This window comes from Cololabis saira, chromosome 2, assembly GCF_033807715.1.
Source record: "Cololabis saira isolate AMF1-May2022 chromosome 2, fColSai1.1, whole genome shotgun sequence".
Taxonomy (NCBI): Eukaryota; Metazoa; Chordata; class Actinopteri; order Beloniformes; family Belonidae; genus Cololabis; species Cololabis saira.
Genome location: NC_084588.1, coordinates 49,568,700 through 49,592,422, shown reverse-complemented (window position 1 = coordinate 49,592,422; position 23,723 = coordinate 49,568,700). Strand labels below are relative to the sequence as shown.

The 23,723-nt window shown below is 39.8% G+C and overlaps 2 protein-coding genes across 4 annotated transcripts in view; one reads left to right on the top strand and one right to left on the bottom strand.

Moving 5' to 3' along the window:
- The window catches only part of zgc:165481 (uncharacterized protein LOC100073327 homolog), a 38,257-nt gene extending 20,690 nt beyond the window's left edge, over positions 1 to 17,567 (top strand). Inside the window, exon 2 of the mRNA XM_061746846.1 lies at positions 16,825 to 17,567. Within this exon, the coding sequence (XP_061602830.1) occupies positions 16,825 to 17,567 (743 nt within the window). The remainder of the gene's footprint in view (positions 1 to 16,824) is intronic.
- The window catches only part of cep89 (centrosomal protein 89), a 106,825-nt gene that overhangs the window by 31,616 nt on the left and 51,486 nt on the right, over positions 1 to 23,723 (bottom strand). The window lies entirely within an intron of this gene.

The following is a 23,723-nucleotide window of genomic DNA, read 5'->3' as shown; positions in this document are numbered from 1 at the left end:
TGATCCACTTCATTTTAACAGGATCTCTGCAGCGTATCGACTCGTGTCGTTCTGGCCTGAAGTCCAGCTGTGTTTGGAGCTCAGAGATGGTGGTGGGTTTAGGCTTTAATCTGCCTAAATGAAGTCTCTCTGTGATGATGAAGCTGGTTAATTAAACAGATTTGTGATTGCTGATGGCTCATTGAGTCGTTTTCATGTGACAGCTTTTATATGAACGTCCTTGATCACGTAGGAAACACCAGCGAAGCCGGTGGACGTTCAACAGCAGAGGGTTGTGCTTTTTAGAAAAAGAAAAGAAAACTGGCACAAGTTTTGGCATCTTTACTTCCAGACTCTACTCTAATTCAGTCCTGATGTCCTGATGAACTAATAAATCTATTCATGTCAGAGTGTGACAACACTTTAGATGGGGTCTTTTCAGGTTTAGGAAAACATACAGGCATATGTTGATAGATATGTTAATTAGTACCTGAATGCATATGAGGTTAAGCTAAAGTTCATGTACACTGTTGCCCAAAAAGAAGAAAAAATATTTGAGAGTGGAAGATTTTTTTTTATTGTGCACTTAGAGAAAAAAGTCGAAATGTTGAGATTAATGTTGAAGTACAATTTTGAGAAAAATGTCGAGAATAATGTTGAAATATAATTTCAAGAATAAAGTCGAAATTTCGTGAATAAAATCGAAATTTCGAGAATAAAGTTGAAATACAATTTCGTGAATAAAGTCGAAATTGTACTTTCATTTCATTTCATTTTTTATTTATTCCGTATCATGGAAATAGTTCACATACATGTTCCATTCCATGATCGAAAAGGGGCAAGAAGAAGAAAGCCTAATATAACAAGCCCCTTTCTCAAAAAAATAAAACAATACATATGAAGATGGTCTGTCCGTCTGTTCAACAGTCACTACTTACGTATATAACACCAAAAAAAAAGAAATAATGAAAAAACAAAACAAAAAAATAAGAAAACCTACACACTAACTCACCAACAATACAAAAACAAAAAACAACAAAAGATATTTTACCCGTTAAATTCATATTGTCTGATTGTGTTGTCTTTATACAATTTCTTGAACTGGTGAATATTTTTACAATCTTTTAAATCAGTTGTTAAGGAGTTCCATAATTTTACACCACATACTGAAATACACATTTATTTTAAAGTAGTTCGTGCAAACGGATGTTTAAAATCAAATTTCCTCCTATGGTTCTTATCTTCTGAACTAAGCAGAAAAAAACGTATATTTTCAGGCAATATTTGCTTTTTGCCTTGAACATAACTAATAAAGTCTGTAACTCAACAATATCTTTAAGTTTAATTAATCCTGCATTGATAAAAAGTCATTTGGTGTGTTCTCTTGCCTCCTTTTTATGTATGATCCGTACTGCTCTCTTCTGTAAAATACTTCAACATTAATCTCGACATTTCGACTTTTTTCTCTAAGTGCATAATGAAAAAAAAATCTTCTTCCTCTAAAATATTATTTTTATTTTTCTCCTGCCTGGCCCTAATACTCTTCCGTAGTAATATAATATATTTGGTTTTATTATTTTATATATATAAAATACTATTGTAGCATATTTGCAAGAAGGTTAGGGGAAACAGCTCAGAGAAAATGGGCCACAAGCTAATTCCTGTGTCTCAAGTCTCAAGGTTTAGCCACTAAATAAGATGGAAAATATCTTTCAAAACATAAGCGCTTGTAGAGTTTAGATAAAAACTTATCGAATATGATGTGATATCTTGGACAGCAAGAGTCTAAACTTGCATCTCTAAACTTTTACGAGCATAAAAAAAGTCACACGCATGTGAAGTAAATCAAAATTCACCCAAAAAGACAAAACACATGCAAACATGCAGAAGGTATAATTTAAATGATCATAAATAAAAAAGAATCACACAAATATGTTCTGAATGTATAAAATTCAGAACATGGAACATGGATGAAACTTTACAATCCATCATCTCCAACATTTTCTCAATAAAGTAACATTTTTCAACACAAACACCAGTCAGTGATAACTTTTATAAGCTTTTTCTAGCAGCTTTTTTTGAGAGAAACGTGAAATTCATGACGGTTTTCATGTCTCTGAAGTTGAAATCATGACATCGTGTGACACGTGTCGGGCTGCCGAGGTCCGACCGGTGAACATGTGAACTAAAACAGGACTATTATGGGCTGTGTGACTGGAAGGCTGTGCTTTGGACTTGAGGAAGGGCCTCAGGCGGTTCTGCTCCTGGGAGGAATGATCCATCAGCCTCCTCTTTCTGACATCTTTCTGACACGTTACTCAGGACTTTTTACGGCAACAGACCTGTTGCTGAAATATTTAGCAGTCAGCAAAGTTGCAGAGAGGCCTGCTGGGTAACTGCCAATGCAACGTCCACCTGGTCAATCTATATTTCATGGTCATGAATGAATGGATGACTGCATTTTCTTTATATAGCATCTCCCTGGAGGAGGAGGGGGCTGTTAATGTCCAGTATAGATGCAAAGTAAGAGGCAACAACAGGACTAAAGTGACCACAACTGTAACAAAGACACTCACCAGAGTCTTTACTAAACCCTTTAAACCTTCGATGATCAATGTTTAACAGTCTGTCTTGGTTTTATCAAGACTCTGCTGAGCTTCGTGGTCGATACGTGTGGAGAACAAGTTACAGAAGGTACGAGTTAGTTAAAAGAAATGAAAAATGGGAGAATGGAAATTATTACGCATAAAATGTTCATGTCAAAACTTCTATCTATCTATTTATCGCTCTGGATTGAGAGGTTAGGAAACAAACTAACTGAATATTTGTACATCCCTCCATCATCTATCAGAAATAAAGACCAGCATGCACCTGTTCACCATCATACTCTCAGTCTAGGTGTCTTCAGTATTCACATTCATTACTCAGGTAGAAGTATAGATACTAGAGTTTAAAAATACTCCTGTAGAAGTTGAAGTATCAACCCAAGTTTTTTACTCAAGTAAAAGTATAAAAGTACTGGTTTCAAAACTACTTAAAGTATAAAAGTAAAAGTAATGAAAGGGAGAAAAAAGCCATTAAGGACAAAAGCCATTGAAAATGAATGTATCTTAGTATAATGCAAATATATTAAAGAAGCATATATGTGTACTATTGAGCATTAACATGTGTTTCAGAGAGCAGGAGATATGATGACTAGTTGCCTATAAGTATTGTAATGGTGCAAAAAGTCAAACTTCAGAGGCATGTTATCATTTATCCTAACCTTTATTGGAATGTACATCCAAGTTTAGTTGCAGGAATCTGAGGGAACGGATGTAAGAACAAAACTGGACAAGAACATCTGAAACAACCACAACCAAATTCACTCTATCCGGATGGAGCAATTTAACTGGATAGTTTTATTTAAAGGCTGAAATGAAATAGAGTAACGAGGCTGTTTTTAAAAAGGAAGGAGTAAAAAGTAAAAAGTCGTCTGAAAAGTAATTACTCCAGTGAAGTATAGATAACCAAAATTTCTATTTAAGTAAGGTAACGAAGTATTTGTACTTCGTTACTTGACACCTCTGGTCTCTACACCTGATGGCAAAGCTGGTGGAAAGTCCTCAGTATTCGTCCAGAAAGGTTGGAAACCGTGTTATTCCCTGCCCTTCGTGCCTGGTCTCCAACATGACGTGGACGTTACGTGGCTGCGGCACAAACCTTCGTACCCTAAAGCTCAGAGGCCTCTCGGCTCGTCATAAATACAGTCCTATGACGTCCTGCCATGAGGAGCCAATGATGCTACATGTGCTCATGAAACCCACCAAAACCTGGGTCCAAGCTTCTGTCTCACAGATACATTAGAACTGACACAAACGCAGATCAGGCCTCAGTTTTCATTTATACGCTTGTCTTGTTCTGTTTTTGAGTTTTTCCTTCATGGACCTCAGATCTGATACGGAGGAGATCCTGTGTGATGACTAGAAAACAACAGTTACTTTTACTGAAATTGTACCAATCTATCTCTTTGGGGGGTAAATGGGAGAGAAGTAATAGCCGGATTTGTGCAGCAGGAAATACATTTCTACAGAGTGGCCCGATCACAGTTTCTGCTGTAGATCCATGTTGCTGACGATACAGCAGTGTTCTGTAGTCGGGATCATTTGGGACGGCTTCTGGACATGGTGGAAAAGGAACTACAGAAATTCAAACAATGATTTGATTCAAACAAATTATCACTTCATCTTGGTAAAACAAAATGCATCATATTTGGGAATACGCCGGTGAGTTAAAGCAGAAACCTAACAATAAATAATACTGAAATTGAAATAGTATCGGAAAACAAATTCCTTGGAGTCATTTTGGATGATAAAAAAAGCTGGAAATCGCACATAAATCATGTTAAATCTAAAATGTCAAAATCCATTGCAATTCTGTACAAAGCTAAAGATTTCCTCTCTCAAAATGCATTAATCACTTTATATTACTCATTCAGTACGTGCACATGCAGCGATTCAAACTGGTTGGAGATCATTTGCACACATCGTACTGACTTTTAAACTGCATGTGAACACCTTAAGTCAGTCAAGTAATCTGATCAGACTGGATTCATCAACCCGCTTGCAGCACCTAGATAAGCCAGTCGCAAGCCAGTCGCAACCGCCTTGTTAATGCCATGTGAACGGGACATGGATATTACAGTCTGCGCATGCTCGAGAATTTCCCCAGGGTGGGGTTTTCCCCCGGGGGAGGGGATTCACCCGGAAGTGAAAGGAGACGACGCAACGCTGCTCAGTAGTAGCACCCTGGGGTGTCGTGTGACTGCTTCAGGGGTGTCGTCAAAATATTTCCTATTCTGACATTTCATATATAAATACTGTATTTTCGCGACCATACGGGCGCCGTGTGAAAAGGCATAGCCTCAGTCTTATGTGTCATATTTCTGTATTTAAAACACACACGGCGCACCGACCGAAACGGCACACACACAAGAACACACACACACAAGCACAGGAGTGTGCGTATTTAAAAATACAGCGGGAGCAAAACTTTGTTTGATTGTAGGCTACTTTATTTCAGTTTTTACATTAATCAAACCCATTAAGTCTCATCCTCTGTTTCTGCATTAAAGAGCTCCGCTAAATCAGCTGTGCCAGTCCGAATTCCTCGCTGTCAGAGTTACGTTCCGTGCCGTGCGGTGCCTCGGAAATGCACGCTTTTGCAAAAGCTCGCAAAATAATCCCAGCAGACACGTTAGCCCACGCATCAACAATCAATCTGCAAACTGTGGCATAAAAAAAACAAAATACGCCGTACCCTACGCCGTAGGCTGCGTCTATTTAACGCGGACCTAATGCCGCGTTCCATTTATCCTCGGAAGTGGGGATTTCCCAGTCCCCAGTCGGAATTTTCAACTGGAACGCCCCTCAAAGTGGGGTTTCCCACTGGGAAAGTGGGAGAGTCTTCACCACCCCCGAGTTACCATTCCAAGATGGCTGCCATTCCCAGTTCCCACTTCCGATTTCCGAGGTAAATGGAACGCGGCATAAACTCCGGAGCCAGCAGACAGAAATCTCTAAATTTCGGAGCAAATTTCTTAACAGGCGTAGCTACAACTGTTAGATTTCATCTATTAAACCAACATCTTCCTAAATGATTTATTTCAGCCGGCGTGATTCTCAACAGAGCAGCGTCCCAGAGAGAGTGTCTCTCCCGGGGCTGACGCAGCAGCTTGACCCGGCGGACACGTCTCTTCTCGGGCTGTGAGCTGAGGTTGCTCCCCGGGGGCGGCGGCTCTTCTCATCTCCGAAAACATCGGGTCAAATTTCTTAACAGGCGTTATTTGGATAAACTGAGCCCCGGTTGCGGATCTTAAGGTTACCTTTATGCCTGAAAAAATATTAAAACTTAATAAAGTGCCATATTAACAGCGCTACAGCTGAAATTAAAACAGCTTTTGGCTCTCCGCTTCCTGATCAGGTTAGGGATGAAAACGAGGGGGAGTAGGAGAAATGGGACAGGCACCTGGGCCAAGTGCCCTAGATCTCAAGTGCCCTAAAATCTCCCCCTTCTTTTTTAGGGGTTAGGGAAGAAAAGAAGTGCGAGTGGAGAAAAGAAGGGCGAGTGAAGGAGAATTGGGATTGGCCCTTAGAATGCACTTTGTCCTTTCCTCGTTGTTAAGCGGAGGTCAACCGGAAGTGGCTCTTTGTTGAAATGGTTACCATGGTTACCTCGGGTACAGCGCCACCTAGCGTCACGGAGTCAGCCATGCTCTGGTTACAGTGGTTTATTCAATCTGATTCAGTCTGATCTCAGAACAGCATGTGTAATCAGACAAGTTGATCCAATCTTCTGCATGTCATTATCTGATCAGATCTCCAACCACCTTGAATCGCTGCATGTGCACGTACTGATTGATAGCTCCATTATATGACATACTGCATTGAAGTCTGGGGAAACACTTATAAAACAAATACCAATCCAATATTTTTATTACAAAAGAAAGCTATATGAATCATCAGTTTTTATTTGTTTTGGTGATGCTTGGATTCAAGATTGCATGCTGGAGGTGTCTGATGGAAACAAATGAAACGAGGGAGCAAAGCTACATTCCCTCGCTTTCGTATATTTAAGACTCATCTTCTGCAGCAGGATATATTTGAAGGATTGGAAAATGAAAGCAAGAACTGTTCTGGATGTGCTTAAGAAGGGAAACTGTGAGAAAACTGTTATTTTCAAGACGGACCAGAAATATAGAAATATATTTAAAAAGGAGCTTTCTTAACACAAGATATTCATCTACAGCATATTATAAAAAGCAATAAGAGAAGCTTTGAAGCTGTGGCGAGAGATGAACACTTTGCCCAGAGCCCTCGTTAAATAATTGGTATCCACTTCTAAGATTGGACCGCAGCAAATCCTGAGGGAGGAAACGCTCACACAAACGCAGACTTGGAAATGTTAAAACCTGCTGCTACGCACGTGTTCTCTTGTGTGTTAACGCATATGTGACTATAGAGACGTTCAACTCAGTGTTGGGGTTTGACATCAACAAATAATAAGTTAGATCAATTAGATCTTTAACGCAGAATACAAGTATCTATGAGGCTTTTGTGGAAATACTTGATGGCTTTCATTACAGAAAGAAAATCCCACAAGGATCGCCAAAATAACTTGAAACTGATAAAAGTCATAATAAATAATAATTTGCTGGAAATTGACTAATAAAAAAAACAGACACTTCTTTTGAATTGCAGTTTTAAAAACACAAACTAATGAAACTGGCCTGGACAAATGAGTTGCTACACTTAGAAAAGATGGAAGATAATTTGATCATAGTTTAACTTAAATGTGTCTTATGTTACCAGTAATTAGTGCTGAACACGGACCAGAGAAAACAGAGGAGAGAGTCGTCTGAGGAGATCAGAAAGAAACTTCTCGACAAATGTGTAACGTGTAAATGTTTTCCTTTGAGCTGGAAGTTTCATAAGACTGTTTCTCTCTAGAGCCGACTTTGAAAGGTTAAAACTGATGACAAGTTGAAGAGACGGATGATAGAAATAGTAACCAAACATCCGGAGAGATTCAAGGTAAACTCCAGGGTCAAGGACACCAAAGTCGGATCAATAACTGTTTTAGCCAAAGTGGATGACCAATAACTGTTGAAAACAAACCATAAAAAAAGCAAGATTGTAATTGGTCAAAATGCATATGGACAAGCCCCGAAGCTTCTGGGATAAAATCTTTAGGACAGATGAGACAGAACCGGAGCTTTTTGGCGACATGTCGGCTCTAAAAACAGCGTAGCTGCTGTGAAACACGGAGGAGGCTCGTTATGGTCTGGGCTGCTCTGCTGCGTCTTGAATCAGGGCAGCTACAATGACTACGTTTACATGCAGTTAAAATTGGGGTTTTTGCTAATATTCCGGTTACTGAAACATTCAGAATATTCCGTTTACATGGTGATTAATCATTTGGGATATCTGGATCAAAACAGCGACGCGCAGAGAACGTCATGACGCAATTCCCGTCATTTCTGCTTCTTCTTCCTGTATCCAAATTCAAAACAAATGCTGCTTCGCGCAACTTTTCGCTCACCTTCTTGTAAATCTCACTATCCCGGTACTTTCTACCGTCTACAAATGCAGAAATGTTCATATCCTTCATTACATTTAAAAAATGTAAAAAAATGCAAAAAAATCCAAAAGTGTGGCGTAGGAATGGGCGATATTTTACCGTTCACGATACACCGTCAAAAAAATTCCTCACAATAAGAATTTGTCATGTTGCGGTAAAAACGATAAATTCCCCTTGATGATGTTTTTGTGTAAAGCTGATTTTTGGAAGGAAGGAAGGAAGGAAGGAAGGAAGGAAGGAAGGAAGGAAGGAAGGAAGGAAGGAAGGAAGGAAGGAAGGAAGGAAGGAAGGAAGGAAGGAAGGAAGGAAGGAAGGAAGGAAGGAAGGAAAGAAGGAAAGAAGGAAAGAAGGAAGGAAGGGAGAAAAGAGGAAGGGAAGAAGGAAGGAGAGAGCAGGAGGAAAGAAGGAAGGAAGGGGAAAAAAGAAGGAAGGAAGGAAGGAAGGAAGGAAGGAAGGAAGGAAGGAAGGAAGGAAGGAAGGAAGGAAGGAAGGAAGGAAGGAAAGGGGAGAAGGAAGGGAGAAAACAAGGAAAGGAGGAAGGAAAGGAGAAAACAAGGAAAGGAGGAAGGAAGGGAGAAAAGAGGAAGGGAAGAAGGAAGGAAAGAGCAGGAGGAAAGGAGGAAGGAAGGAAAGAAAGAAAGAAAGAAAGAAAGAAAGAAAGAAAGAAAGAAAGAAAGAAAGAAAGAAAGAAAGAAAGAAAGAAAGAAAGAAAGAAAGAAAGAAAGAAAGAAAGAAAGAAAGAAAGAAAGATTAATTCCCGTTGATACGTGTTTGTGTAACAAACATGGCAGATCTGAGAGCGAGATAGATTCATAGTTAAAAAGGTGGAGTTGAATTGGTATTTTTTTTATCGTCATTTTTATCGTTATCGGGATAAATGCCAGAAATTATCGTGGTACATTTTTTAGTCCATACCGCCCATCCCTAGTGTGGCGTAGTCTTGCCTTTCTCCTTTTTAAACTTTTTATTTTTTCCTTTTTCACAAATAACAGAACCTTTCCCCATACACAGACAATCAAAAAGTGCATATTAGGTCGACATTAATACAGACAGCAAGATTACTTATTAAGACAATTCCCCTTCTTTTACTACAACCCATTTCCATCAGTATCCAAATACAACACAACATCTCCCCATCTTTGGTCAAAAGTGTCCATTTTCATTTGTAGCCTTGTGGTCATCTGTTCCATGATGTAAACCTGCTTCAGTCTCTGCTTCCACTGTGTTACTGTCGGTGATTTACTGTCCTTCCAATTCACAGTAATCATTTTCTTGGCAATCAGTAACAAAATTGGCAGTATATATCTCTGTTCTGCGTTATATGTGTCCTTTGCTACAGCTCCCAACAAATACACCATATGATCCAGAGGAACATTTACCTTAACAATATTTTTCATTTCTGCTTCGACATTTTTCCAAAACACTTGAATTATTGGACAATCCCAAAAGATATGTGCGTAATCCCCAATTCCTCCACAATTCCTCCAACACATTTCAATCAAAGGTGTCTTGACAAACAAAGAAATATCCCGGGGAGTGTTAAAATATCTCTGTCTTGCCAAAAAGAGCATGCGCAGAAAACAAATTCCTGTTCCGTTTGACGTTTACATGACCCAATATTCGAGTTTTAAAAGGAGTAACCCAGGGGTCATTAGGGTTTTTAAAAACCGGAATATGAGCAAATTCCGGTTATTCAAAGGGGTTATTGGTGTTTACATGGCCGTGCAAAACTGGGTTATTGCTAATATTCCGGTTTTAAAAGGGTTATGTAAGGGGCATGTAAAACGCAGTCACTGACATCTCAAGACTATCAAGACGTTCTGGAGCAAAATGTGCTGCACAGTTTCAGAAAGCTCGGCCTCAGTTGCAGATCAGGGGTCCTGAACAAAACCTGGACTATTGATCGAAGTCGAAATCCTCCTCAACACCTGAGGAAGGAACTAAAACATGAACTCTGGAGAAGAAATCCTTCAAACCTGAGACAACTGAGGAGAAAAATGACTGTATAACAACATGCTATTTAACTTGACAACCCTTCAATAATAACAAATGTAGGGTATGTATAGATAAAGTAGTTTGAATGTATGAGTCAAATGACATTTAAAAAAAAATCAACCTGAAATAATAAATAAATACTAAATAAAAAACTTAAAACTGAAATAAAAAAGTCACAAATAGCGATCAATTACTCATCAAAAGAAAGTTACCTCCACAAAAACTGAAAGCAGGTCTCGCAGGTTGGAAATCAGAGCTAAACACGCACGTGTGGCTTTTATAGATGCACATTTATCTCATTAAAAATAGTCAAACTTCTTAACAATATAAATTGATTGTCGACAATTGAACTATAGGCAATTTATTATATATTGGCTAAAGTTTGTAGCTAATATACGACCAACTGGTCATTTTACGACTCTTTTTCAACAGAGGTGAATGCAGAGGGCGCTAACAAGGCGTTCAATAAATGTTCATCAGGGCTGGAAAAACTAAGATCTCCAGTCCAGACAGATATGGAGACAGATTCCTATCTAAATGGCAGCTCAGGTGTTTGTGATACGTTTTATTTCAACAACATCCCCATCCTCAAGTGAAGCACGAGTTTCCTTGTGTTTTGCCTTTTTTCTTCTCCTGCTCCTGATTTTTGATGTCTTTTGGATAGAAAGTTGAAATCTCTGCAGGAACCTGCCTGCACCTTCTGGTCAGATTTCAGGTGCTGCCAATCAATGCACGGCCAGATTATTCACCATTCAGATCTCTTTTCTCCCATCGTCCTCACGGCAGCGCATATGCGCACCCATTACGCATAATGTGCTAACGAGGAAATGCGTCCCCTCGCGCAAAACGTGGCCCCCGTTGGAAGAAGAGGCCCTACTGTACACACAGCGCATGTTCTGCGTTTAGGTAGGGGCGGCCCTGGCTGCAGAAATGTATTATTTGCAGTGATAATCTCAAAAGCTTGTTAAAAAAAAAATGTACTTGAGGATACCATCCCTTTTTTCCACGGCAGTTTCATTAGTTTAGATTCTGAAGCTCTACTTAAAAGCAATGTCTGGTTTTCTCTCCTCACTTGATCCTTCTTCATCATTACCTTTGTCAGTTTCAAATTATTTTAATAACTATTGTGGTTTTTGTCTTTATTAGTGAGTTCCATCAAATTCTTCCTCATCTGCAGATGTCTGCAGACATCTTTTGCATTTTTTCCAGATGTTGAGTTTCCATCAGGGTTTGAGCATCCACAACTGGAATGGAAAATTTAGGCTTAAATCCAAATTATTACAATTTACTTAAACAAAAAAACACAAGAACATTAAATGCTGCAGTTTGTGGGTATTTATAAAACTTGTATTTAATCAGAACGACTACAAATTGCAGTTTTGTGCCAATAAAGGGTTCAGTTGTTATTTCTGTCACTTCAGGGCCAAAATAAAAAATGACTAATGCAGCGAGTGACTAATTAAAGTTACAAGGTTTATCTGGCCTTCGTGTCAAAATATGTTCCTGCAAAGCTGTGATTTATACTTGTTTATTTCTTGTTTCATCTACAAGAAAGTTTTATACCAACTTAATTATTGTTGGGCAACAAGAAAGAGCAACTGTCTTTCATCCAGCCACCATCTTTAATGTGAGCTGACAGTTCTGGTTATTCTGCCGAAGCTGTTGGCAAGCAGCCGTCAAAGTCTGAAGATGTAACCCAACAAGTAGGATTAAACTAATATGCTCCTAAAATAAACTGGTAACAGAATCGTCTGTTATATCCTGATAAGCAAAACGTAACATTGTGTTGTTAGGATTATAAAAGACTCACAGCAACTTTTCCAAATAACCGTTCGATTGTTTCGTTCTCGTACTCGGCCAGACGGAGGTGGTTCCAGGGACGTCCACAATCCAAATCAATGACTTAAAATATTGCTTGTTAGTCCGCGATGCTGCGCTTTCAAGATTGGAAAAGCCACATTTTGAGAAAAACAGACTCTGAGTGGTGAAAACAGTCTGAGATTGGGAGACAGAGTGCATAACAAAAAGCAATCAGCTGTCGGCGCTAAATTAAGTCATTGCCGTTTTTCTCCTTTTTCTCACTTGATCCGACAGCTGCAGGAGGAGATTTTCCACCCAGACAGAGTTTAACTGACTCCAGTGAGTTTTAATGTTGAGCTCTGGAAGACGCTGTGCGGTTTGTCAGTTTTAGTATCACGCTTGTGTCTTGTGAGGTTTCTGATGAAGGTGTTTCCTCAATAGCTACAACAGAAGTCTCAAAGGGAGACACAAAGGCGAGGCAAGTTTATCTGTGTAGCACAATGCAACACAAGGTAATTCAAAGTACTTTACATCAACATTAAAAGCGGCAAGACACAATTAAACAGTAAATAACAAATAAAATGATAAGAAAAGGTCAAATAATAAAAAGCACAATTTGTTAAAAAGTAAGGGCAGTAGAGTACAGCAGGTACATCTCATTCTTACAATGGCAAGAATTATGTTTCTACACGGTCAAAACGTACAAAGACCAGGTCAAATACAGTATTACAAAAGTAATCTGTAACAATTCGTACGGTGAATTAAACCAATTTGACAATTCTATGACTGTGTTTCCATGCATCAATAACCCTTTTACAACCTGAATATTAGCAATAACCCGGTTTTGCACGGCCATGTAAACACCAATAACCCCTTTGAATAACTCGAATTTGTTCATATTTGGATTTTTAAAAACCCTAATGAGCCCTGGGTTACTCCTTTTAAAACCTGAATATTGGGTCATGTAAACACCAAACAGAATATCCCCATCAAACGGAACATGAATATGTTTTCTGCACATGTTCTGTTCACAAGGAATCCTGGTCTTTTGAGTCCAGGAAGTTCTTATAAACACGGAGAAACCAAGACCAGGAGGAGACTAATCACTTCATAAATGTAATGAAGGATATGAACATTTCTGCATTTGTAGACGGTAGAAAGTACCGGGATAGAAGATTTACAAGAAGGTGAGAGAAAAGTTGCGCAAAGCAGCATTTGTTTTGAATTTGGATACAGGAAGAAAAAGCAGAAATGACGGGAATTGTGTCATCACGTTTTCCGTGCGTCGCTGGTTTGATCCAGATATCCCTAATGATTAATTACCATGTAAATGGAATATTCCCAATGTTTCAGTAACCGGAATATTAGCAATAACCTGAATTTTGACTGCATGTAAACGTAGTCTATGCCACAATGCCTGTTTCCAGGTCTTATTTCATACAACTGAGGAGAATTACAAAAGTACAAGTAACAAAGGTAAGGTAAGGTTTGAGTCCAGGTCTAAAAGTCAGCTCGGACATTCTTATCAAACTCATTTTAAATAAATCATTGCCACATAATTACCGTTTCACTGCGCCAAAACAACACTAGTCGAGATGTTTTAGTTTGCTGGTTTGATGATGTTGAACAATGATACGTAACTTCAGAGACTTCAGAGGAACCTCTGAGCTGGAGCTTTCTGCCTCTGGGTTTCTGCTCAAAGCTCTTGGCCTCGGCAGCGACGGCTGAAAGCTTCTGTCCAAGTTTGTTTCAGGTCAGCTTGTCCTGGTTTTAGTAACTGTGAGAAATTGAAGCTCTGAGCCGACTGGACCTTTAAATATCTGCTACTAAACGGGCGTAAAGTTGCTCACACTTTGGTAAAAGTTTGGTCATGGGCTTGGTGAGAAAAGTTGTTGTGGTGTAAGATTATTCTGGTTGGGGTTTCAATTAGTTGTTCTTTTGTCCTGCATGAGTCTTTAGTTTTGTTTGTGACCCGTTTCCTGTTTTATCTTGAAAGTCTGCATTCTTGTGTTTAGTTATAGTTTGACTTCCTTCTCCCCATCAGGGCCGGTTCTAGAAAATGATGACTGGGCCTGGCACGTTATTCAACACTAAATTATGCATTTTCCCATAATTTCAAGCGGAATGATACTAGCAAAACAAGAATATAAAACAAGTGTATTTCAAATGCTTTATTGCAGCAATATTGCTGCAGAACAAAGAAAATGCTACATTTAGTCTGGGCTACCTCACCCATCGGACAATCTAGCAACAGAAAATAAAACATACCAACAAAAATAAATATAACCATAAATATACAGGACTGTCTCAGAAAATTAGAATATTGTGATAAAGTCCTTTATTTTCTGTAATGCAAAAATGTCATACATTCTGGATTCATTACAAATCAACTGAAATATTGCAAGCCTTTTTTTTTTTTAATATTGCTGATCATGGTTTACAGTTTAAGAAAACTCAAATATCCTATCTCAAAAAATTTGAATATTCTGGGAATCTTAATCTTAAACTGTAAACCATAATCAGCAATATTAAAATAATAAAAGGCTTGCAATATTTCAGTTGATTTGTAAAGAATCCAGAATTTATGACATTTTAGTTTTTTTTAATTGCATTACAGAAAATAAAGAACTTCATCACAATATTCTAATTTTCTGAGACAGTCCTGTACAGAGACATACAAAGAAAGCTATAAGTAACAAAGTGAAGGGTTTGTTGTTCTTTTGTCCTACATGAGTCTTTAGTTTTGTTTGTGACCCGTTTCCTGTTTTATCTTGAAAGTCTGCATTCTTGTGTTTAGTTATAGTTTGACTTCCTTCTCCCCATCTGTCCTGGTTGTTTGTTTGTGAGTACATCTTGTCCTGTCTTACCATTGTTTTCTGTTAAAGGTGTTTGCTACTCATTTTCTGCCTTAGCAGCACTTTTTGTTTAATAAAGAACTCCTACGTTTGGTTCCACGCGACAAAAGTAAATACATTTTGAGCCTTTAGAAATCTAAAGTTGTGTTTTTGGCATTCAACATAAATCAAATATTTGTGTTTGGTGTTTTCACTTTGTAAAAACTATTTCTGGTTTCCTGGTTGGGGCCGAACAGATGATAAAGCCAAACTTAAAGTATTAGTTTGGTTTGACTAAACCAAAACAAATCAGTGCCTGTCATGTGGATGTGTAGTTTTGTGTTGTAACAAACCACATAAAGAGCTGAACAAGTCATGAAAAAGAGAGCTATAAGTAACAAAGTGAAGGCCTCAGTTCAAGGGCTTTTATGTTGGTCCAGTGCACTACTTTACACAGAAACACAGAATCAACAGAATCCTCCTGTCCCCTTCCTGCAGATCAATAGCCTGACTTACTTCTGCTGCGCCACGAAGGGCAGCGGGATGACATCCTGTTCTAACTGCAAACCATAAATCATTCATCGGTCGCAGGTGCACAGAGAAGACTGAGCCCTGACCTTTTCCCGCTGGGCACAGACACATCTGCTCGTTTCCGTCTCTTCTCCTGCATTCGGAGTGCTGAAGTCATCTGTGACAGTATAGAGGGAATGTTCATGACGTCACAGATGAGACTTCACAGCGGGTTTCGTCCACTGAGTGACAGAAAGACTGAGTGTCAGAAAGACTGAGTGACAGAAAGACTGAGTGTCAGAAAGACTGCGTGTCAGCGTAAACTTTCAGTTTGAGCAACTGGAAAACATCTAAAATGGGAAAGAGCTGTTGTGCGATCGATCGACTGTACTCATAGATTTAGCAAGAAATCGGAGTTATCGTTTTACAGACTGACGAAAAATAAGCTTAAGAGAGACAAATGGATCGCTGCAATTCACAGAAACAACTGGATTCCAGGCACCAAAACGTGGATTTGCGGTTCCCATTTTGTATCAGGTAATGTTGGATTTTTGGGTAGCTAACGTTAAACGGTCAAATCATAAAGTTCGGTGTCCTCATCACTTTAATTTCTACAACAAATCCTGCCTTGAAGTCAGACCAAGCGTCAAGACTTTTGTAAGCCTTCAAGCTTTGCTTCGTGTATTTCCCCGGCGTAGAAATTAAGTACATATAAATATCAGGAAACTGGATTGGTGGCAAAATATTAATGTCCATGGACCACTGGTTCTTGGTAACTGTACCAAATATTAATGTCCATGGACCACTGGTTCTTGGTAACTGTACCAAATATTAATGTCCATGGACCACTGGTTCTTGGGGTAACTGTACGGGTCACTGTCAAGTCCAACTGACGCTAATTTAAGCCAATAATCAGCTGTTATCTCGTTTTCTCCACTAGTTGCAGCCATTTTTACCACTCAGTGCGAGTAAGGGGGGGGTCCAGTGGGAAAGTGACGTCAATGCAAACCCTCTATATTATAAATGATCCCTCTAAATCGGGGGTCGGCAACCCGCGGCTCTAGAGCCGCATGCGGCTCTAGAGCCGCATGCGGCTCTGTAGCGCCGCCCTAGTGGCTCCTGAAGCTTTTTCAAAAAAGGTTGACTTTTTTTTCTCTTTTTTTTCTGCTTTTCTTCCTTTTTTATTTTTTCTTCTTTTTTTTCCCTTTTTTTCTCTTTTTTTTCTTCCTTTTTCCTTTCCTTTTTAATCTCGACATTTCAACTTTTTTCCTCGACATTTCGACTTTTTTCTTGACATTTCGACTTTTTTCTCGACATTTTGACTTTTTTCTCGAAATTTTGACTTTTTTCTCGACATTTCGACTTTTTTCTCGAAGTGCATAATGAAAAAAAAAATGTTCCCCCAGTTATAGCTAATGTAGAAACATGCAGCATGTGTTGCCTTCATTCTAAGGCTTATACAAGACTTTTAATTTTTTGCGTCTCCAGACATATTTGTTTTTTGTGTTTTTGGTCCAATACGGCTCTTTCAACCTTTTGGGTTGCCCACCCCTGGTCTAATTCTATCTTTTCCATGTGTTTCCCACAGAACATGACTTGAAGATGAGCTGTCCTCCTCAGAACCCATCAGAGGATACAGACCGTCCTCCTGCTCCGGAGGAATTGGAGTGTAAAATCTGCTACCACCGCTACAATGCAGCCAACCGGAAGCCGAAGATCCTGGACTGCCTGCACCGGGTCTGCGCCCGCTGCCTGGCCAAGATCCTGGACATGGCCGACGGGGCGGGCCACGTCCCCTGTCCCTTCTGCAGACACCAGACGGAGATCCCGGAGTTCTCCGTGTCGGCGCTGCCCGACGACGTCAACATCGTGTCCCACCTGGCGATGCAGGAGAAGTCCTGCGGCTCCGACGGGAACAGGGAGGTTCTGCTGACGCCGCGGAGCTTCTCCTCCTCCAGCCCGACCCGGGACTGCCTGGTCATCACCATCATGGAGGTGCAGAGGGACTCGCAGCGCTCGCCCAGCCGACTCGGCAGCTCCGACGTCTACGCCGAGCAGAGCCTGGACTCCGTCTCCATCGGCTCCAACGGAGCCGCCGACCACGACGCCATCTCCAAGTTCTGCAACCACGTCCCGCGCATCCTGGTCTGGCTGCTGGGCTTCCTGTACTTCGGCTCGCTGCCCCTGGGGATCTACCTGCTGGTGATCCAGAGGGTGACGCTGGGCATCGTGTGCGTGAGCTTGGTGCCGTCCAGCCTGACGGTCTGCTTGGTCTACGGTTTCTGCCAGTGTCTTTGTCAGGGCATGTGCGACTGCTCCTCCAGGGGCTGATGGGACACCGACCGATGCCCGGTGGAGGAAAGATAACGTCCCATGGAGGAAAAACCGAGTCCCCACGTCGTCTATGGACAGATAAACAGGGTGCCATCTTCTGCGAAGGCTTATAAACGAGCCCAGCAGTCTGCCGCCATCATGCATCCAGAGTCCAGCGAGACAACGTTGATCTGCTCTTTAGTCGTGCTCGACATCGTAGCTCAGAGAAGCCAAGAGAAGCAGAGCCGTGATGAATCCTCCAGTGGTGGAAGCCGACAGCCGACCTGCTCTCATGTATGACCTTTAATATGAGACTATACACACATGAGGGTAATCTACGGCTCAGACAGCAGGCCAATCAGAATCATCGTTTCTGACCGCTAACACTAAACATCCCAAGTGATCAGAGCAAATCTGTATCATTACTGATCTACTTGGTTGCTATGGAGCCTGCAGGCAGAGAACTGATGTAAACCAGCGAAAACGGAGGGGGTGAAGAGCTGGCGTTGCTAAAATTACGATATGGAGCCACTGAACCACTTTTCTGCAAGTTGTAAGAGAAAACCTGAGATAGAGGAAGCTGCTGGATTTAATTTGTCTTTTGACAAAATGTCTTTTAACATTTCGACTTTTTTCTCGACATTTGACTTTTTTCTCGAAATTTTGACTTTTTTCTTGTCATTTTGACTTTTTTCTTGACATTTTGACTTTTTTCTCGAAATTGTACTTCAACATTAATCTCGACATTTCGACTTTTTTCTCGACATTTGACTTTTTTCTCGACATTTCGACTTTTTTCTCAACATTTCGACTTTTTTCTCGACATTTCAACTTTTTTCTCGACATTTTGACTTTTTTCTTGACATTTTGACTTTTTTCTCGAAATTGTACTTGAACATTAATCTCGACATTTCAACTTTTTTCTCGACATTTCAACTTTTTTCTCGACATTTTGACTTTTTTCTCTAAATTTTGACTTTTTTCTTGTCATTTTGACTTTTTTCTTGACATTTTGACTTTTTTCTCGACATTTTGACTTTTTTCTCGAAATTGTACTTCAACATTAATCTCGACATTTTGACTTTTTTCTCGACATTGGACTTTTTTCTCGACATTTCGACTTTTTTCTCAACATTTCGACAGACAACTGATGTAAACCAGTGAAAATGGAGTGGGTGAAGAACTGGCGTTGCTAAAATTACGATATGGAGCCACTGAACCACTTTTCTGCAAGTTGTAGGAAAGTACCTGAGATAGAGGAGGCTGCTGGACTTCATTTGTCCACGGACGTTGACGGAGTTTGACTGCTGCCAAGTCAAAACTGAAAACAAAGCAGACCGAGTGGTTTTCACCCTCCCTTCACCTCCATCACCCCGGGAAATGTCGTTGGACGAGGCGTTCGGACTGAGCAACATGCTGCATGTGAACATCCACTTGAAATCAAGTCTGAAACCAGCTCTTTATATAGTTTCAATAAGATTTAAATAAGATTTCACCTGTTTTTTGGCTGCTTCGATTAAGAGATCTGTCTTGACGTAAGTTGGAAATGCTAACCGGCCTGGCGGTGTGGAGCTAAAAGCAAAAGAACCCACAGACTGACGTTTGTGGATGAGGCATTGAAGGAAATAAACCATATCTAAGTGGAAACAGCTCTCTAAGGTTTTTAATCAGTACTTTAACGGGCCAGTTTTTGTGATTTGGGATAATCTGTGGATTCCTGACAAAAGAGTTCAACAGATTCCTCCAGGAGTTTGTAAGCTGAATACAAACAGTACCCGAGACCTGCAGTCTGACCACAGTACAGATACGTTACAGTTTTGGGAGCTTTGGGAGATGTGATGAGCTACAAACACATGCTGTTCAGGCAGTGAATCAATTCGATGCAGCAAAGAAATAAACCAGGAAAAGCTCCTCGAGTTCTGTTCATGTCAACAAAGACGTTCCCTTTCTTCTTGGGTTGAAAACATTTTCTTGGAGCTTTGAGCTTTTCCTCTGGATTTAAGTGTGTTGTTTTTTTTGTCTTTCTTGTAGCTCTGTGCACTTTTTGTGGTGTGAAATCTTTCCTTTGAGACACTGTGAATCGTGACTGTGAGCAGCGCTGCAGAGAAGCATTCAGACCACGGCGTGTTTATCAAGTTGGCTCGCGGCTCGTGGATGGAGCAGTTTACCGTTTGTGAGTCAGTGACCTTATTTAGCCCCAGTACGATACACTCACCTCTCTAAACACAGTCTCCGTTTCAGGCTGGAAATCAATTCACAACCTTTTGTGTTACAATGTTTATAACTGGATTTTCTTTCTTTCAAATATTCGATTATAATATTTAGATAAAGAGATTTTTCAAATGATTTCCAAATGCAAATGTGGTATTTTGACAGCTACCGAGATGTCCAGGATGTGCTTTGATTGCATTCATGTTTAGACTGGTAGTAAAAACATCAAAGTAGCGTCTACATGGAGTTCCGGACCTAAGGGACGGAAGCGTGTTGCATTCACTTGGGAAAAATAAAAAAGCTGTTTTTTGCTATAATTATTTTCAGTTTTTTCCACCGTTTTTTGGTGTAACCCTCTCCGCCCCAGTTTTGATTTACTTGATTTAATGGAAGCAAACATACGGAAGAGTATTAGGGCCATGCAGGAGAAAACATTTTTGAGAGGTGAAGATTTTATTTTTATTTTGCACTTTGAGAAAAAAGTCAAAATGTCGAGATTAATGTTGAAATACAATTTCGAAAATAAAGTTGAATTTTCGTGAATAAAGTCGAAATTTTGCCTTTTTTCTCGACATTTCGACTTTTTTCTCAACATTTCGACTTTTTTTTCTCGAAATTGTACTTGAACATTAATCTCGACATTTCGACTTTTCTCTTTACATTTCGACTTTTTTCTCGTGTTTGTATTTCAACATTAATCTCGACATTTCGACTTTTTTCTCGACATTTCGACTTTATTCTCGACATTTCGACTTTTTTCTCAACATTTCAACTTTTTTTCTCGAAATTGTACTTGAACATTAATCTCGACATTTCAACTTTTTTCTCGACATTTTGACTTTTTTCTCGAAATTGTACTTGAACATTAATCTCAACATTTTACTTTTTTTCTCGACATTTCGACTTTTTTATCGACATTTCGACTTTTTTCTCGAAGTGCATAATGAAAAAAAAAATCTTCCTCCTCTAAAATATTATTTTTATTTTTCTCCTGCCTGGCCCTAATACTCTTCCATACAAACATTACCGACTTGTTTAGTTTAATCAAGTTTTACTTTGATCTGAGTTTAAGACACTGGAAGAGAGTCCTGTCTTTAAGCCACATTGATGGTTTCACCATTAGTTTTTCGTCTTTACCCAGACACCTGAGGACTATGCGCTTGTTCAGACAGAAAGCCCGTTCAGATCTCCTCAACATAGCGATGTTTCTCCAGGAGCAGTTGGACAGATCTGGCTCCACGGATACAAGATTTGAAAGGCAGTCAGGCTTTGTGGCGGTACGAGAGACGACCAGGAGACTGCTGAAGATACTGGATCTGCAGCTGAGGCGGCGACGTATGAGCGGAAAGAATAACCTTTAAAAACAGAAAAAAATATACCTAAAAGCAGGGCGGAAAAGATTATGCAGAAAAAAAAAAGTTTTGTTTTTTGGGATACTTTTTTCTTTTAGGAATAATTGTTTCTAAGTGAATGCAATACTACGGTGGCCGAGACCCGCCATTGCTGAAAATAAAAGTAACGCTGCCAACAGAAACAAACGCCGCTGCAAATTAAAGAAACGCTGCAAATAAAAATAAATGCAGCTGCAAATAAAATAAACGCTGCAAATAAAAATAAACGACGCAAATAAAAAAGCCACAACGGAAGTGAATTACCGGGGACTATTTTTGCTGATGCACCGGTGTTTTTTACGTGAGAGGAGAAGAAAAAGACGAAGAGGACGTAAGTGAAAAGGAAGAAATAAGAAGAGCGAGGAATAAGAAGAACAACGAACGAGAAAATAAGGGAAAAGGTTAGTGTTCAACGTCGCTACGTATAATTTTTTCGTCTTCTTCTTCTACTCTCACATAAAAACACCGGTGCATCAGCAAAAATAGTCCCCGGTAATTCACTTCCGTTGTGGCTTTTTTATTTGCGTCGTTTTTTTTTTTTATTTGCAGCGGGGTTTATTTTATTTGCAGAGGGGTTTCTTTATATTTTCAGCGTTTATTTTATTTGCTAAGCGTTTATTTTATTTGCAGCAGCGTTTGTTTCTGTTTGCAGCATTACTTTTATTTTCAGCAATGGCGGGTCTCGGCCACCGTACAATACGCTTCCGTACTAGGGTCTCCCAGAAAAGCACTGAAACAAAACGATCAATGTTAATATTGTGGCTGGTTGTTGCTCTTTGTCAGTGTTCCTTTGTCAACTCTTTGTGATGACTGTTTCTGTTTCTGTACCCGGCTCTAATCAGCTTCCCCCTGTTTCTTTGATACACCGACTCCAGCGCTCAGCTAAGTATCACAGATCTGATTCCAGATGCTACTAGGTAATGAAATAAACGGGGAACGATTTTCTACGATGATTGTGTCTTCATCTTTGTTTCTCATCACTTCAATCAGAACCAACACGGGCTGATTTAGTAACAGCTGCTGCATCAATCTCAAGGAGACAGGAGGACTCTGTGGCACTGATCGATAAAAGACGCAAATAGCTGCGCTTTTTGGTGATTTAACAGAAAAAAGCAGCTGTGCTTTCAGAAGAGGGATTTTTTTCAGGATTCCTTCAGACGGCCATTTATCGACTCTGAACGTTCACGTGCTCAAAGAGACGGCGTCTGGCTGCACAAATGTGAAGTCAGGCGTCAATGAGGAAGAGAAAGTCCAGAGAGACACAGTGAGAAACCTCTTCCATCACAATTGACAGCAGAAAATATGCCCTTGGATGAGCAGTGGCGAGGCCATAAACTACCGAGATGGGTTTATTCAGCGCAACCAGCTGCAGGCCGCGGAGAAAAGGAGGAATTAGATACATATATGTCACAGGAAAGATGGACGGCAGGTGAAGCTGGTTTCTCTGCTCGCATCACGGACTACGTTTACATGCAGTCAAAATTGGGGTTAAGGTCAATATTCCGGTTACTGAAACATTGGGAATAATGTGTTTCCATGCGTGAGCAAACAGGGTTATCCCTGTATACATGGTGATTAATCATTCATCTGGATCAAACCAGCGACGCGTGGAGAACATCATGACGCAATTACTGTCATTTCAGCTTCTTCTTCCTGTATCCAAATCCAAAACAACAACAATAACAGCAGCACGGCGGAAAATCGGACCCGCTGGTACCGTTTTGTTTCTCGGCCCTGTAGTTCGCCTTTTTCAGCGTCTTCCAGCGGAGCTTATCTGGTCCGCTTCGGGCAACTTTTCGCTCACCTTTTTGTAGATCTGGCTATCCCGGTACTTTCTACCGTCTACAAATGCAGAAATGTTCATATCCAGAGGTGTCAAGTAACAAAGTACAAATACTTTTTTACCTTACTTAAGTAGAAATTTTGGTTATCTATACTTCACTGGAGTAATTATTTTTCAGACGACTTTTTACTTTTACTCCTTACATTTTCACGCAGTTATCTGTACTTTTTACTCCTTACATTTTAAAAACAGCCTTGTTACTCTATTTCATTTCGGCCTTTAATAAAAACTATCCAGTTAAATTGCTCCATCCGGATAGAGTGAATTTGGTTGTGGTTGTTTCAGATGTTCTTGTCCAGTTTTGTTCTTACATCCGTTCCCTCAGATTCCTGCAACTAAACTTGGATGTACATTCCAATAAAGGTTAGGATAAATGATAACATGAACATGAAGTTTGACTTTTTGCAACATTACAATACTTATAGGCAACTAGTCATCATATCTCCTGCTCTCTGAAACACATGTTAATGCTCAATAGTACACATATATGGTTCTTTAATATATTTGCATTATACTAAGATACATTCATTTTCAATGGCTTTTGTCCTTAATGGCTTTTTCCCCCTTACATTACTTTTACTTTTATACTTTAAGTAGTTTTGAAACCAGTACTTTTTTTATTGGTGTTTACATGGCCGTGTAACTGGGTTATTGCTAATATTCTGGTAAGAAGAGGGTTATTGACTGCATGTCTTCTGCAGCTTCATTAAAACACTTAAGTGACCACTT